The sequence below is a fragment of the Primulina tabacum genome, chromosome 5 (genome assembly GCF_025594145.1).
Source record: "Primulina tabacum isolate GXHZ01 chromosome 5, ASM2559414v2, whole genome shotgun sequence".
NCBI classification, from domain to species: domain Eukaryota; kingdom Viridiplantae; phylum Streptophyta; class Magnoliopsida; order Lamiales; family Gesneriaceae; genus Primulina; species Primulina tabacum.
Window position 1 is genome coordinate 37,166,399 of NC_134554.1, and position 14,667 is coordinate 37,181,065.

Consider the following 14,667-nt stretch of genomic DNA (forward strand, 5'->3'; position numbering starts at 1 on the left):
ATAAAATAGAAAGATGCCATCCAGATTGAATTAGATTCGCTAAATAAACAGTAATGTTTTTGGACCTATAGTCCTTACACCTGAAGGTGTAAAACCTGCTGGATACAAATGAGTTTTTATTCGAAAAAAAAATGAGAAAAATGAAATAGTAAGATATAAAGCTCGACTTGTAGCACAAGGTTTTTCTCAAAGGCCTGGAATTGATTATGAAGAAACGTATTCTCTCGTGATAGGATGCAATTACGTTTCGGTATTTGATTAGCTTGGCGGTATCTGAAAATTTAGAAATGCGTCTTATGGATGTTGTTACAACTTACTTATATGGATCACTTGATAGTAATATATATATGAAAATCCCTGAAGGATTTAAGATGCCTGAAGCACAAAGTTCAAAACCCAGAGAATGTTATTCTGTGAAATTACAAAGATCATTATATGGGTTAAAACAATCCGACCGAATGTGGTATAATCGGCTAAGTGATCACTTGATGAAAAAGGGATATGTAAATAATTCAGTATGCCTTTGTGTTTTCATTAAGAAAACAACATCCAGATACGTAATTATTGCTGTATATGTTGATGATTTAAACATCATTGGAACGAATAAAGAAATTCAAGAAGTTGTGTCATACTTGAAGGAAGAATTTGAAATGAAGGATCTTGGAAAAAACCAAGTATTGTTTGGGTTTACAAATTGAACAAAAAGAATGTGGAATATTTATTCACCAGACAAATTATACAGAAAAGATCCTTAAACGTTTTAATATGGATAAATCAAATCATTTAAGTACTCCAATAGGTTGTTAGATCATTAAATATAGAAAATGATACATTCCGTCCATGTGAAGATGATGAAGATATTCTTGGTCCAGAAGTACCATATCTAAGTGCTATCGGTGCCCTTATGTATCTTACAAATTGTACAAGGCCCGATATATCTTTTGCAGTAAATTTATTGGCAAGATTTAGCACATATCCAACAAAGAGACACTGGAACGGAATTAAACATATATTCCGTTATCTACGAGGAACGACAGACTTGGGACTTTTGTATTCAAAAGATGCTAATCCAAGTATAATTGGTTATGCCGATGCTGGATACTTATCTGATCCACACAAGGCACGTTCCCAAACTGGATATGTATTTACTCGTGGAGGCACTGCAATTTCTTGGCGTTCACAGAAACAAACGCTCGTAACAACTTCATCAAATCATGCCGAGATTATTGCACTACATAAAGCAAGTCGTGAATGTGTGCTGGTTAAAATCAATGACCCAACATATCCAAATCTAATGCGGATTATCATTTGACGAGAAGCCTGTAATACTATATGAAAATAATGCTGCATGTGTTGCTCAAATGAAAGAAGGATACATAAAAAGCGACAGAACTAAACATATTCCTCCTAAGTTCTTCGCATTCACCAAAGAGCATGAGAAGAATAAATATATTGATGTTCGTCACATTCAATCAAGTGAAAACTCATCATATCTCTTCACAAAGGCACTTCCTACGACAATATTCAGAAAGCACATATATAATATTGAGATGCGCAATCTACGAAATTTGTGAAGAATTGTTCGTGTCAACATGAGGGGGAGTTTACGTGACTGCACTCTTTTTCCCTTACTATGGTTTTTATCCCAATGAGTTTTTCCTAGTAAGATTTTTAACGAGACAGTATAAAAACACGTAATGAAGACAATCATTATGATCATCATCACAAGGGGGAGTGTTGAAAAATAATATTTAAAATGTGTGTATTGAATATTTGAATGTTGAATATTTGAATGTTGAAAATAAGAGTTGTAAATATTGAAAATTAGTGTGTGATGATGTAGGTAATGATGAATTTATTTTTGGATTATTTGTAAAGATTTTCTATAAATAGATCTCTCATTTGTGAAGAAAATCACAATTGAGTTGAGAGAAAAATATTATAAAGTGTGTAGTTTGATAATTTTGAGAGTTTGAGATTTTTACTTTTTACCATAAATTTTTACTTTTTCATAACAATTATATTAATTAATTATGGATATTCTATTTCAATTCTTTATAAAAAAAATTATTTTTTATTATAAATATAATTGTTTATTATAAATATAAATATAAATATGATTTGCGTCTCATTAATAAAAATCCTTCTAGATTCCTAGTACTTCTCCATTAGTTTGACTCTAAAATTATAAAATTATTTGAAAATTCAAATTCACCATCTTTTTCTAATCGTATTGTTTTCTTGAGATAATAATTTATTTTAACGTCTCTAGCTAATTTAATAATATTAATTAAAATAAAATAGCAAAATATGAAATTGAGGTGATTAAAAATTAGGCAAAAATTGTGTGAGACGGTCTCACGGATCGTATTTTGTGAGACAGATCTTTTATTTGGGTCATCCGTGAAAAAATATTACTTTTATGCTAAGAGTATTATTTTTTATTGTGACTCAGGCCCATCTCTTTATTGGGGCCCAAAAATTTTAAAAAAAATTATTATATATAATACTAGTTACTAGATAGCCCAAAATCAAGTATTTATTAAATGGAATTTGCTTAGCCTGTTATCGATTTATTCCCCAATCTTCCCCAATATTCATATGCGGACAAGCCTTAATCGACTCCAGTCGTTGCGTCGTCTCTAGGTTTGATTGAAAGACTCGTGAGGAGCTGTAAGTCTATTTTCTTGTATTTGCTTTGTTCGGGCTTCTAATTTTTTATTGTAGTTTTTTACTTTTTTCGGGGCTTTATGTGGTATCTATAATCTACGCTTTTTGACTGAAATTTTGGTGGATGTAATGCTTATCCGTCTTTCAAATGCTCATATTGCTTATAAAATCTTGTTGACTGTCCCGGTCACAGTAGCAAGTGCAGAGCGAAGTTTCTCAAAGATAAAGCTCATCAAAACTTTTCTCCGATCAACCATGTCACAAGAAAGATTGAATGGATTGGCTATGTTATCGATTGAGAAAGAAATTACTGAACAACTTGATTATACATACTTGATAAGTATTTTAAGCTTTAAAACTGTTAGACGGCTTGTTTTTTAGTGATCATTTTGGACATAGTTGATATTTTTATTCTTTTAATTTTTTATATTATCTTTGACGTATTGATTTAATTTGAAAAATTACTATGGAACTAAAAAAAATATGAACACACATTATGATTCAGAGACCTCTTTTTAAAAGTTAGACTCAGGCTCAAATATTGTTAGGATCGGCCCTGCGGTAGGGTTGACCCGTCTCACAGATAAAGATTCGTGAGATCGTCTCATAAAAGACCTACTCAAATTACAAGAGGGTGTGGAAGATTATCACTTGTTAGTTATTTTTTTTCTTTTTGTACAATATCATTCATTTCACCGTATATATAAATTATGTTGTGGCATACTACATTATTTTTGCATAATGGATTCTACGTGTATTCTATATAAGAACCAAGCAAATTAATTTACTTAAAAAAAAGCATGTAATTTAATTATATATATTACGTGAATCTATCTGTCTCACGTACATATATTTGTAAGACTGTCTCATATAATACATATTCTCTGAAATAAATATCGTCCTAATTTCAAAACATAGTTAATACACACAAGCTATAAATCACTATTAAATAGATTATTAAAAGTTATAAATAAATAAAATAATAAATCATAAACAAAATTTATATTCCAAAAACATAGTGTCCAACCAAACCAGCTAGACTTTTCACTTTTTATTGTGTTTCGCATTATTTATGTTAAATGTTTTTCTATAATGGCAACTAAGAATTTTGAATTACGGTCTATTACTTATTTAGTATTTTCTAGTAGGTTCAAAACAAAGTGAGAATTGAATTTACAATAGGATTTTAATAATAGTCCATTTTCTCAGGGTATTTATTTGTGTTTTTCTTCAAATTGATTTTGATTGTATAATAATGAAATCTTTGACTATGATCAACTATTTAGATAAAAATCGAATAAAGACATAAATCTAGGGTCACTAACAAACGAGTTAGTCTCTTGTGAGATGGTCTCACTTATAAATATCCGTGAGACGGGTCGACTTGGTCCATATTTGGAATGAAAACTAATATTTTGACATAAAAATAATAATTTTTCACTAGTCATGTCATATAATAGATTTGTCTCACAAAATTAATGCGTGAAATAGTCGATGGAATTAGTTAATTTTGAATGTGTTGATTATTATTTTTCGTGTATCAATAACATACATTATCTATTACCAGTTGCTAGTTGCTAAAGTAGATACCTTTAGAATAAGGATTTATTTTGATATACTAGGTCAAGTCCCTTTTGTTTTACTAATATAAAAAAATGAAGAGCCGAGACTAAAAATTACTTTTGAAACTATATTAATCCATCATTTATAATTTATCTTTTTATATAATATTACATATTTCACAAAAACTTGTGTAAGACGATCTCACGAGTCATATTTTGCGAGACGAAGTATTACTTTTTATGCTAAGAGTATTACTTTTTATTGTGAATATTGGTAGAATTGACCTCTCTCACAGATAAAAATTCGTGAGACCCTCTCACAAGAGACCTACTCTACATTTTCTTAGTAATTTAGTTTAGATAGTAAAAAACTAACATGAATCCACCTATATAAATTTATATTTCATCCATTATTACACAGTAATACTATGATGGAACATATCTTCTCGCCATGTTTAATTATAAAATTCCACCGCAGGCTAACTAAAGCTCCTAAATCGCACCGTGACACAATGGACGGGGATTTTCCGGTGATATCACATTATTTTGCAAGGTTCCGACTACCCTTCGACGGAAGGAAATAAACTAATGATCGAGAAGATTAAAATCCAAAATGGAATTGTATGTGAAAAAATAAATAAAAGTAAACTTTATTCAGTGTGGACAACACTCATCAAAAGTGGTCTGTGTCAAAAAATACAAATAGAGATACCTGAGAAGGTTCTCTTCAATGGTATACAAATCACATCACAGAGCTAAAATGATAATGGGGCACAAAAGGAACTCAATTGTCACCCCAAAAATGCCATACAAGATACTGTAAAAGATACCTGAAATAATGAATACATGTATACATGCTAAAAATATTAAATCAATATGATTGATTATATAGGTAAAAAAAGGTCATATCTTGCACCATTTTCGTGTCCCGTCTTGGATTTGTTGTTGATTCATTTTGCTTGCGAAAAACAAGAATAGTAACCTCTAGATTCTCAATGATATATGGTGGCTAGAGATCCTCAGTAGCCACCGCTATACGGTCTTTGACTGTAGTTACCCGTTCCCATCATGGGATTATAACCTCCAGGCATGGCGTTTCCAGGAGGAAATCCTGCTTGCTGTTGCAAGTTCATCCCTTGGCCCATCCCCATGTTCATCCCCATCCCCATGTTCATCCCCATCCCCCGTACCATTGGCTGGTTTACTACATAATCTCCTGCCATGCCCATGCTAGCCCCTGGAACACCAGTCATCTTCATACCGGGACCCATCATTGGGTTTGGTGGAGGCCTTAGAGCACTGGTACCAGTGCGGCCCATCCCAGAACCAGATCCCATAGCCTTACCCATGGTTACAGTAGATGTCACTGGGGCTGTCGTGGGTTTTTCCATCCTCTTCTCCTTGCGATTTATGGAATCAAAATCAACTCCAATGTCAGCGAGTGGATTTGTTTTAGCTGCAAAGGAAAATCTTTACATCAGTTGAGTGGTGGTAGAAGAAACATGTAATAAGCCTAAAATTAAAAATGTGCTCACGTCCAGAAATATTCAGGTTGACTAGCCCTCGGCTGAGGGTGTCGGCCCAAACAGTGGATTTTGTCTCAAACTTGTCTTTTGATGGTTGAGGAACCACGGCAGAAGACCCTATTGAAGCTGGTATAGATGACACAGGAGATGGGAAGCTGCTTGGTCGCGGTTGTGGCGCTTGGGGGCCAAATGGTGAAGCCGTGGGAACTGCAGAACCTATCTGTGGTTGGAAGTTGTGCTGCACAATTTGTCCACCAGAACTAGGAGGAATCATATTGGTAGAGTCTGGACCCGTAGATAAATCTTGCTGCAGGTGAATCCCGTAGAAGTTAGGATTTGGTGGATTTGGCAGCACAGACTGACCTCCAAGAGGAGCCTGAAAACTGGCATTTGGAGGACCCTGAATACTGGCATTTTGAGATTGAAACCCTGTAAGATATGCAGGTTGACCACTCTGAGAATAAAATCCCATTTGTGATGGTTGACCAGATTGGGCTGGAAAAGTCAAAGCCATGGAATGAGCTAGAATACTGGTTTGTGATGCAGATTCTGCTGATTGAAGAGGGTAACTTGTTTGTGGTGGAGGTTGGCCAAGCTGAGTAGGAAAACCTTGATGCTGACCTGTTTGTGCTTGAAAACTGTTTTGGTTGGTTAGAGATGGTAAACCTAATTGTGACAGCTGATTGACTTGAGGTGGAAACCAAGTCTGAGTCGCATTTTGGTTGGCTGGAACTGGATAACCTGAAGGTATAGATGGTGGAAGAATATCGGCTAGTATATCAATATCCTCGCTGAAGGTTGAGGAATTCTGTTGAGCGAACTGTGGATTCGTAGAAGGAGGTTGCACCCCCAACGAAACAGATGGAACGTAACTTGATTCATCATCAGAACTCCCAAATTCAGTTCCAGCCATTTGAGCTGGCTGATGTCCATCAAAGTTTTTACTAGAGTGGGGATTGATTGATGGTGCAGAAAGCTGATCTTGAGCTGGTACGCCATATGTAGAAGAAATAGCTTTAAAAGGACCGTCACCAAATGGATCATCAAAAGACTGCAGAAAAGATAATATTTACTTCCACAAATGTGAAAGCTTGGTAATTGATGACATATAAAGGACAGAGAATGAAGAACCAAAAAATATTTATGATGAGCAACCATTCATTCATAAGTTGGGCAATCATTTTCTCCCTGGGTTGAATAGTCTAGGAAAATAGCCGACATTCAATGCCTAATTTCAATAAATGTTTGGGTGGAGGGTGGGGTGGGTATGGAGTGGGGAGGCAGCCAGAGGAGTAAGTATGGGCATGAATTGGGATGGTTGCGTCAGACTCCATTGGATTTTTGAACTAATAAATATTAATAAGGTTTCATTTTCTAGATAAAAATAAAGTTGAAGAAGTGAGTTCATGACTACTGATACATGGGTGCATAATGGATTTTAGTTTGGTTACACGGGGACCATCAAAGTCATTTCCTCGATTCCTCCCTGGTCGTCTACATCTAACAAAAGGAGTGGCATGAGGGACGCTACAATAGTTACTTTACCCTTCTCATTGGATTTTTTATCTTGAAACTTTGTAAAACAAAGAAAAAAAGGCCGTAACGACTTTTAGAGGGAAGTCGCTAACTAAACCAATCACAAGAAAGCAACAAAGAATCAAGTGATCGAAAACAAAAGGAAAGACAAGCAAATAGGGCAAAGAATTAAGGCCTATTATATTTTCAGGTGCCAAAAATCATATGAACCATTAATCAAAAAAATTATCCTTCTCAATAGAGTCAATGTAGAAAATCAGTACGGAATCATAAGTTACATCAGTCTATTCTATGCCATATTATAAATCAAGGTCACCTGATTAAGAATCGTAGATGCTGATGATGCGGCTGCAAATTGGGATCCAGAACTAAAGTTTGCAGAGGGCTGAGTTTCGGGGGTCATAGTTGGTTCAGTAGCAGGCACAAGCGCCAAAGAATTCGATGAAAATGACTCAGACAAAGAACCTAGTAAATCTATCTCCTTATCGGCAGAAGTAGCAGGAGCAAAACCATTTGATGTCGGTGGAGTAGCTACAAAAAAGATTTTTATCAAAATAAAATCACGGCATCATCAATGTGAGCCCTCTTTTCCTACTCAATTGACCTTTATATTTTAACACAGCTTAAAAAAATAGATGCAAGATATTAGCATTATATCACAAGAAAAGATATTATCAAGTTCTTCAATAGAAAACCAATTCAATATTTATCACAAATCACTTAACATTTGGCATATTCATTTTGACTAACTTAAAGCACAGAATACACAATGTGACACTTCCATGGTTAAAAGTCTCTCAGAACAGAAACACTTCCCTGTATCCATCTCAAGCTTAGAGATCATTAACACGGCCTTGGAATTATCTCAACATCGCAGGCATCTAAAATCCATACATTAATGCAGGGTTTTTTTAATGAATCAAAAATGAAATTACCACAACAGAAAATGTGGAGGAATGCAGAAGCACAGGAAAGGTCCATGTAAAGTGTATATCTCTTTGTATAAATAAATGGTATAGTAATTTCAGGAAACGTGAAATACACTAATTTCCTGACAATTAATCTCGCAGCTCAACCTGAAAACGAACCGCGTGGATCAAACTCATCAAACCCATTAAACTCTTGATTTGTATCTGGAGCTGAAACTTGGGTGGGTAGGGAAGCCGGAACTGGGGGTGGAGAAGTTGCAGATATTTCATGGATTGGACTAGCCTCAGCAGGAGGAACCGATGCTTTTGCTGCAGATGCCGGTGAACTTTCCCCATTCCTGTCAACAATGAGAATCGAGAGCGAAGACCAGACAATTTCAGAAACATTCAGATAGAACGTAGAAAACGGATGCAAGCTTGTCCAAATTTACCTTTCACTATAAACGGGGCTGCGTGTAGCACTAATAGCCTCCTCGTAACTAGGAGGTGTGCCAAGGTTTTGCTCGGAATATTTCCGGTCAAGCCTCTTCCCCACAGTACTAATTTAATAATGAAACAAATTATGCAGTTTAGATTAATATTTGTTAAAAAGACACAAGAGTAATAGGTCGACATGCATATTATAAATACCTTCCATCTTGAGAATGATCATCAGCTTTCGCACCACTACCCCTTCATTAGGGAAAAAACGTCAGCAGAATCTTGAAGGATCAAATCATAGTTATTTAACCATGATGCACAATTAAAAGCAAGCTAAAAATACTTTAGGATGAATGCAACAAAAAAAGAATGACACAGCTCTCAGAATATGTGCGACAAACTAATACTAGATAAGTTAGCAGACTTGGGCTCATTTAGAGAAAAATTCAAGCAAGAAAAGCTTTGGTTTGGGATGCATAGGTAACACATGGGTCTGGCAACATGAGTGGCCATTAAGCCCTATAACATTCATTGCCACATTTCAACTAAACTAGCTTGAAGAAGATCTATTTTTTAACCAATTCATATTGTGCACGTCAAATGGAAACTTTTGTGTATGGATAAGGCACAGAGACCCACGTGACTATTTTGGAATTCACGAAGTATGACAGGAGCAGATTCACGAGCTCCATCATTTTTCAATTTTATTCCTTTCTGCTGGATTAAGCATAAGGAATATTTTCAACAAGTATGATCCACCATGAACAATTTATACACTTGACATTTAGCTCCAGAATCAATACTATCAAAACTAGCCAATGCTAGAATCTGATTGCCAAGAACATGCTTAGAATTACCTTATGACAATTCTAAATATACACAAATATTCTTAATCGATGAATTACAACGTAACTCATAACCACATGTATAATTTCGGTTAATAGGCACTACAAAAATATTTTCCCGAAACCTGTTAAGCTATCCAAACTCTCTGCTCTGTCATTCAAATGTTCATATTTAAGATACGTACTTCAAGGAAGAATTTACAAATTTACATCATTAATTGATTTGGCTTACAGAAATAGGAACTAAACAAACCTTGAAGAATCCTGGCCATCATCCTCATAAACACGATCCTTATCAAAATCAGCACTTCCACCTCTTGATCCATAATGATAATCATTGGTGTTTTGACCTCTTCCTCGATAGTCATCATCCCTGGATCCATCTCGGCTGTAGCGGTCCTCATAATCCCTGCTATACTTATCTCCCACACGACCATATGAGTCCCCATAGCCATTGCGGTCATCATCTCTGTTACCATATCGGCCATCATAACGATCATCATCGTATCTATCTCCATATCCTCCTGAACTTGAGTTAGAGCCATATTGATTCATATTACCCATTGATGTGTTGCGATACCTATTGATGTATTCGTGAAGAAAACATTTAAATATGTTGAAAACTGGGGGCTTGTAAGGATTAGCTGATAGGAAGGCTGAAGGCATGTTATGCTAGCAAAAGGTTATTAAAAAAATAAATCACGAAGACATCGAGCATATAAAAATCTTTTGCATGACATTTTCAATCATACAGTCCACAGACAGATCTAAAGTATAAAAAGAACAAACGGTTTGATTTAAAAATCAACATAACAGCAATTTATAAATGACTAAGATCATGGAGATGTCAAACTTCAGCACAGACCAATAAATATAGTAAGAAAATGCAGATAGTAATGTTAGGCAATGCCTATCACAAGCTCGACTGATAGCAATTTTGGCATCGAGCATCTTGCGGTGCCAGACAAGACGGCGACTGCATACCCAATGTACTCATCTTTAAAGAAATTTATGTCGTACAACAGTAGAAGAAAAATAATCAGCAACGCTTTTTACCAACCCTCAGATAGCACAACAAGAAAAAAAAATGTATAAATACGCATTACGCAGCAACAGAAACACTATGATCGTCATGAAGATTCTTAGTCTAATGCCTAGACTATGATGTTGTAAGCTTTTCCATTAAATGTGAATTAATGGTGAAAAAAAGTTAGACCTTTCAACTAAATATAGGTGATTAACATTTTAGCATCATATGTGCTAGCATTTTCATAACTTTCTTCTTGTTACAGTTTGTCCGTTTTTCATGTAGAGGAATAGAAGAAAAGTAAAACTTTTGAAATTAATCAAAGCATTGATCGTCATGAAGATTCTTAGTCTAATGCCTAGACTATGATGTTGTAAGCTTTTCCATTAAATGTGAATTAATGGTGAAAAAAAGTTAGACCTTTCAACTAAATATAGGTGATTAACATTTTAGAATCATATGTGCTAGCATTTTCATAACTTTCTTCTTGTTACAGTTTGTCCGTTTTTCATGTAGAGGAATAGAAGAAAAGTAAAACTTTTGAAATTAATCAAAGCATTAAAATAAGAAAGTACTCATATTTGTCATCCAATACTTGAACATAAAGCAGTTCATTATCCTTAAAGGAACGACAGATAAAACCAGATAATAATCCCATCCTCAAGAGTGAATTTTGAAAATTTTGAGATCATAACGTTAAAGGAACAAAACACATGAAGAATAAGAAAGGGTCCCCCTAAATTGCTGGCTTGAAACAACTCAAACTTGAACCCATGACTCAATCCAACAATAATCAAATTTTATACAAAGAAATACCAGAAATAAACATCATCTCAAATATTATTTAATAGAAGAGTTGAAATTTCCAAACGCAAGAATTTCACAAGAAATCAAGTATATTCCTAACCAGTCAAAAATACACAACACAAGTGTGCAATCAGTAAATATAAAGCTTCCAACAAAAGTATGGAATAGGCAGCCTTCAAATATAATTACAGCAGATAGGCAAATCATAATGCAGTAAGAAAAATACCCGACTTCAAATGATGAATCTAGAGGAAGCCAAAATATAATCCTCCAAATGATATGTGCAATCAGACAACATTCAGTGACAACTTACTTGTCTCTGTTAGCAGCAGCCTTTTGGCGAACTTCTTGAATTCTTTCCTTGTCATTTACAAGAACCACAAGACTTTGAGATTTCTTTCTCACATTGTTTCCCTGGTCCCTCCCACTGGAATCAATGTATTGAAAATCTGACAATGTCTGCGAGAAACAAAAATTTTGAACTCCACCAGCAAACCTGCTATGTAAGAACATCTAAAAACGATGGATCCCGATGATAAACAACTAACCGATATTTGATATGCATGTTCTCTAATCTCATCTATGACCTTTTCAGACCCATGAGCAACCAAGTACTCCAAAACCGTTAAAGCCTGGACAAAAAATAGAAAACTTTCATTTGCATTGTCAGAAAGAAAAGAAGACTGGAGAACAGCACCTCAAAAAATGTAACAACATCATGCAAAAAAGGAGGTTACACATCAACACAAGAAAGAATGCCTGAGTAGCTTGAAATTTAAATTCTTAAAATGGACATTGATATTAAATAATAGGCAAAAGGGATCAAAGATTTTTCATAAATTGTATCCAAGGGGATTGGGAATGTAAACAATAAATTCAAGTCAGTCACAGAGTGCAGCAGCCAAGTAGGAAGTACAGTAAGAAAAGCATACCTTATATACATGTCGCCAGTTTTTTCCAGTATCATTGATACGCTTCCAGAGTACCCCCATGATCATCTGATATTCATGACTGCGTGAATTACAAAATAAGTATTTTCTAAACAGAAAAAGAAAAATTACAAAGTATCAGTTGTTTAATTTAACAGGACTCCATATCCATAAGAATGCTAATCAAGTTTAGCCAACAAGCTCAATTTCCAAGGGTATGAAATCCCTCGAAATAGAGGAACGAGTTCAAGCTCTAGCTCAAGCTCGGGTTTTTACCAATTTTATTATAAATTACAATTTAATGTATATCATATAATTCAAACTATTATAATAAATACATCACAAGACAAGCTAAAAAAAATTACAGATCATTATTTATTTAGATATTAGTTGCTTTCAGCAAAGCAACGTTTAAATGTATAATAACAATAAATAATTTATTCATTATAAAAATAAAAAAAAAAAAAAGCTCCTGAGCTTTTGAGCAATTGTAAATGAGTTCAAGTTGAACTCAGATTGAGCCCGTTAATAAAGCTTGCAAGCTAGCTCAAATCAATTCGCACTTCTAGTACTCACTAGTTTCTCGTTGACTGTGCAATATCAGCAAGAAGCAGTCCATGAGGTCCCCATGGCTCATTGCTAGTTGCATCAAGAACCTGAAAACCAAAGCCCAACACCCCATAAAACTCGTACGAAAAAACAAGCACTTTTTCACTCTTCAATGACAAATCAGAATTGAAAAGGGATACAAATACCTTTTGTTCGATGGAAGGAACTTTAAGAACTTTCTTATTAACCTCTCTCTTGCTGCAAGATCATATAATAAACATCGCTAAGAAGTTGATATCAAAACCAAACCAGAATATCATATCAAACAGTTGGAACCAATCGATGCAAAAATAAATATATCGGTAAATTAGAAAATAAGTTAAGAAGTAAAAACAGACAATCTATTCCAGAAACAAACGAAGCAACGATATTTAATGTCTAATGTATAATTTAAATCATGCCACAAGTTCAAAGCTAATACAACAAATCTTACATGTCACGAACTGTTTGACCGAAAGCCTTCTTCATTTGAGCCTTGAATTAGGAAGCCAAATTTGAAAATCCTTCCCAATTTAATGTCTGAGCTGTCTAAAGGTAAATAACCAATCATTTACCAAGAGTGCAACAGTCATTTCTTTCTTATCAGTTATCACAGCATTTACAATAAGTACTTCAAAAACAAGAATTGTAAGTTTTGAAATGTCAATACTAAGAATTTGAACCCTTCCCAATTCGCACTGCTTCTCTTTGTTTCACCAGCATGAATTCGATAATAAAAATACAACCAAACAAGATCATCATAGTGATGGCAGCTGAATTAAGATAAACTGGTAGCGGAAATCAGATCTACCGTCCAATCGACAAAGTAAAGATCCAAAAAAATTAACATACATTGAACATAAAATCCTTGATACCAAAATCAAGATCATGAGTAATGAAATTTACACTAATCCTTTCGAAACCTTCAATGCCACTTGATATATTAACAAAACTAAACCGATAAAAAGAGCATTTCATGCATATACATATGAATTGTAAGGTGGGAGCTGAATTCTTATACATAGGTGGCAGAAATTAGATCTAAATACAATCAAGAAACTGAAGATCCCAACTTCATGATAAATTGAAATCCACGGTAAGAAAGAAACATACCATATTCAATGAAATTCAGAGCTACCATTTTGCAACCTTAAATGCCATTTAATACCAACAAATTATTTAAACAATTAAAACCCAATAGATAAAAGCGTTTCGTAATATGAACGAACGAAAAAAATGAGAGAAACTGATAGCTGAATTCCCATTAATGAAAATCATAAATTAGATCTACAATGCAATCAAGAAACAGAAGATCCCAACAAACATGATCATAATTGAACGAATAAATTCCTCGATGAGAATGAACAAGATCGTACATAATCAAATCCAAAGCTTCTTCCACAGAACACCAGATCTAAGACAGAGAGAGTTGAAGGAGGACGAAATGGGTGCCCTGTCGCGAGAGAGACAGATATGTGCGTAAAAAGCGTAAAGAATAGAATGCGAAAAAAGTTTGAAAATGAAGAAAATTCGACGAGAACCGATTCTGTACCATGAGCTGTCTTTTTGCTGGATTTATTTATTAGTAATAGTAATTTATAAATTCAATATATTTAAACTGATAAATAGATTCATTTATGCCTTTCCATTGACGAAATCTCATGGTCAAAACTAAATCATAGTAAATCATTTTCGAGTAGATCTCTTATGAGACGGTCTCACGAATTTTTATCTATGAGACGGGTCAATCCTACCAATATTTACAATAAAAAGTAATATTCTTAGTATAAAAAGTAATATTTTTTCATGGATGACTCAAATAAGAGAT

At 34.3% G+C, this 14,667-nt stretch overlaps 1 protein-coding gene across 3 annotated transcripts; it reads right to left on the minus strand.

Moving 5' to 3' along the window:
• Positions 1 to 4,866: 4,866 nt before the first annotated feature.
• On the minus strand, positions 4,867 to 14,380 carry LOC142547557 (clathrin interactor EPSIN 3-like). Of its 3 annotated transcripts, none has more exons than XM_075655914.1 (14): positions 14,216 to 14,380; positions 13,294 to 13,379; positions 13,007 to 13,058; positions 12,828 to 12,907; positions 12,255 to 12,333; positions 11,871 to 11,954; positions 11,636 to 11,781; positions 9,742 to 10,068; positions 8,854 to 8,895; positions 8,655 to 8,762; positions 8,371 to 8,561; positions 7,611 to 7,825; positions 5,768 to 6,809; positions 4,867 to 5,688 (listed from the first exon to the last, which is right to left on the minus strand). In XM_075655914.1, the coding sequence occupies exons 2-14, from the start codon at positions 13,326 to 13,328 to the stop codon at positions 5,252 to 5,254; spliced, it is 2,838 nt and encodes a 945-aa protein (XP_075512029.1). In that variant the 5' UTR covers positions 13,329 to 13,379; positions 14,216 to 14,380; the 3' UTR covers positions 4,867 to 5,251. The 3 variants fall into 3 exon arrangements, with proteins under 3 accessions (XP_075512029.1, XP_075512026.1, XP_075512025.1); XM_075655911.1 differs by having other exon boundaries at positions 13,294 to 13,384; XM_075655910.1 differs by having other exon boundaries at positions 13,294 to 13,388; positions 14,216 to 14,372.
• Positions 14,381 to 14,667: the final 287 nt, after the last annotated feature.

Coding starts and splice junctions, on each gene's coding strand:
- LOC142547557 (XM_075655914.1), bottom strand. CDS start 13,328: ATGAAGAAGGCTTTCGGTCAAACAGTTCGTGACAT. Junction 10,069..11,635: donor GCTGCTGCTAACAGAGACAA/GTAAGTTGTCAC, acceptor ATACATCAATAG/GTATCGCAACACATCAATGG. Junction 5,689..5,767: donor CAACCTGAATATTTCTGGAC/GTGAGCACATTT, acceptor TTTCCTTTGCAG/CTAAAACAAATCCACTCGCT.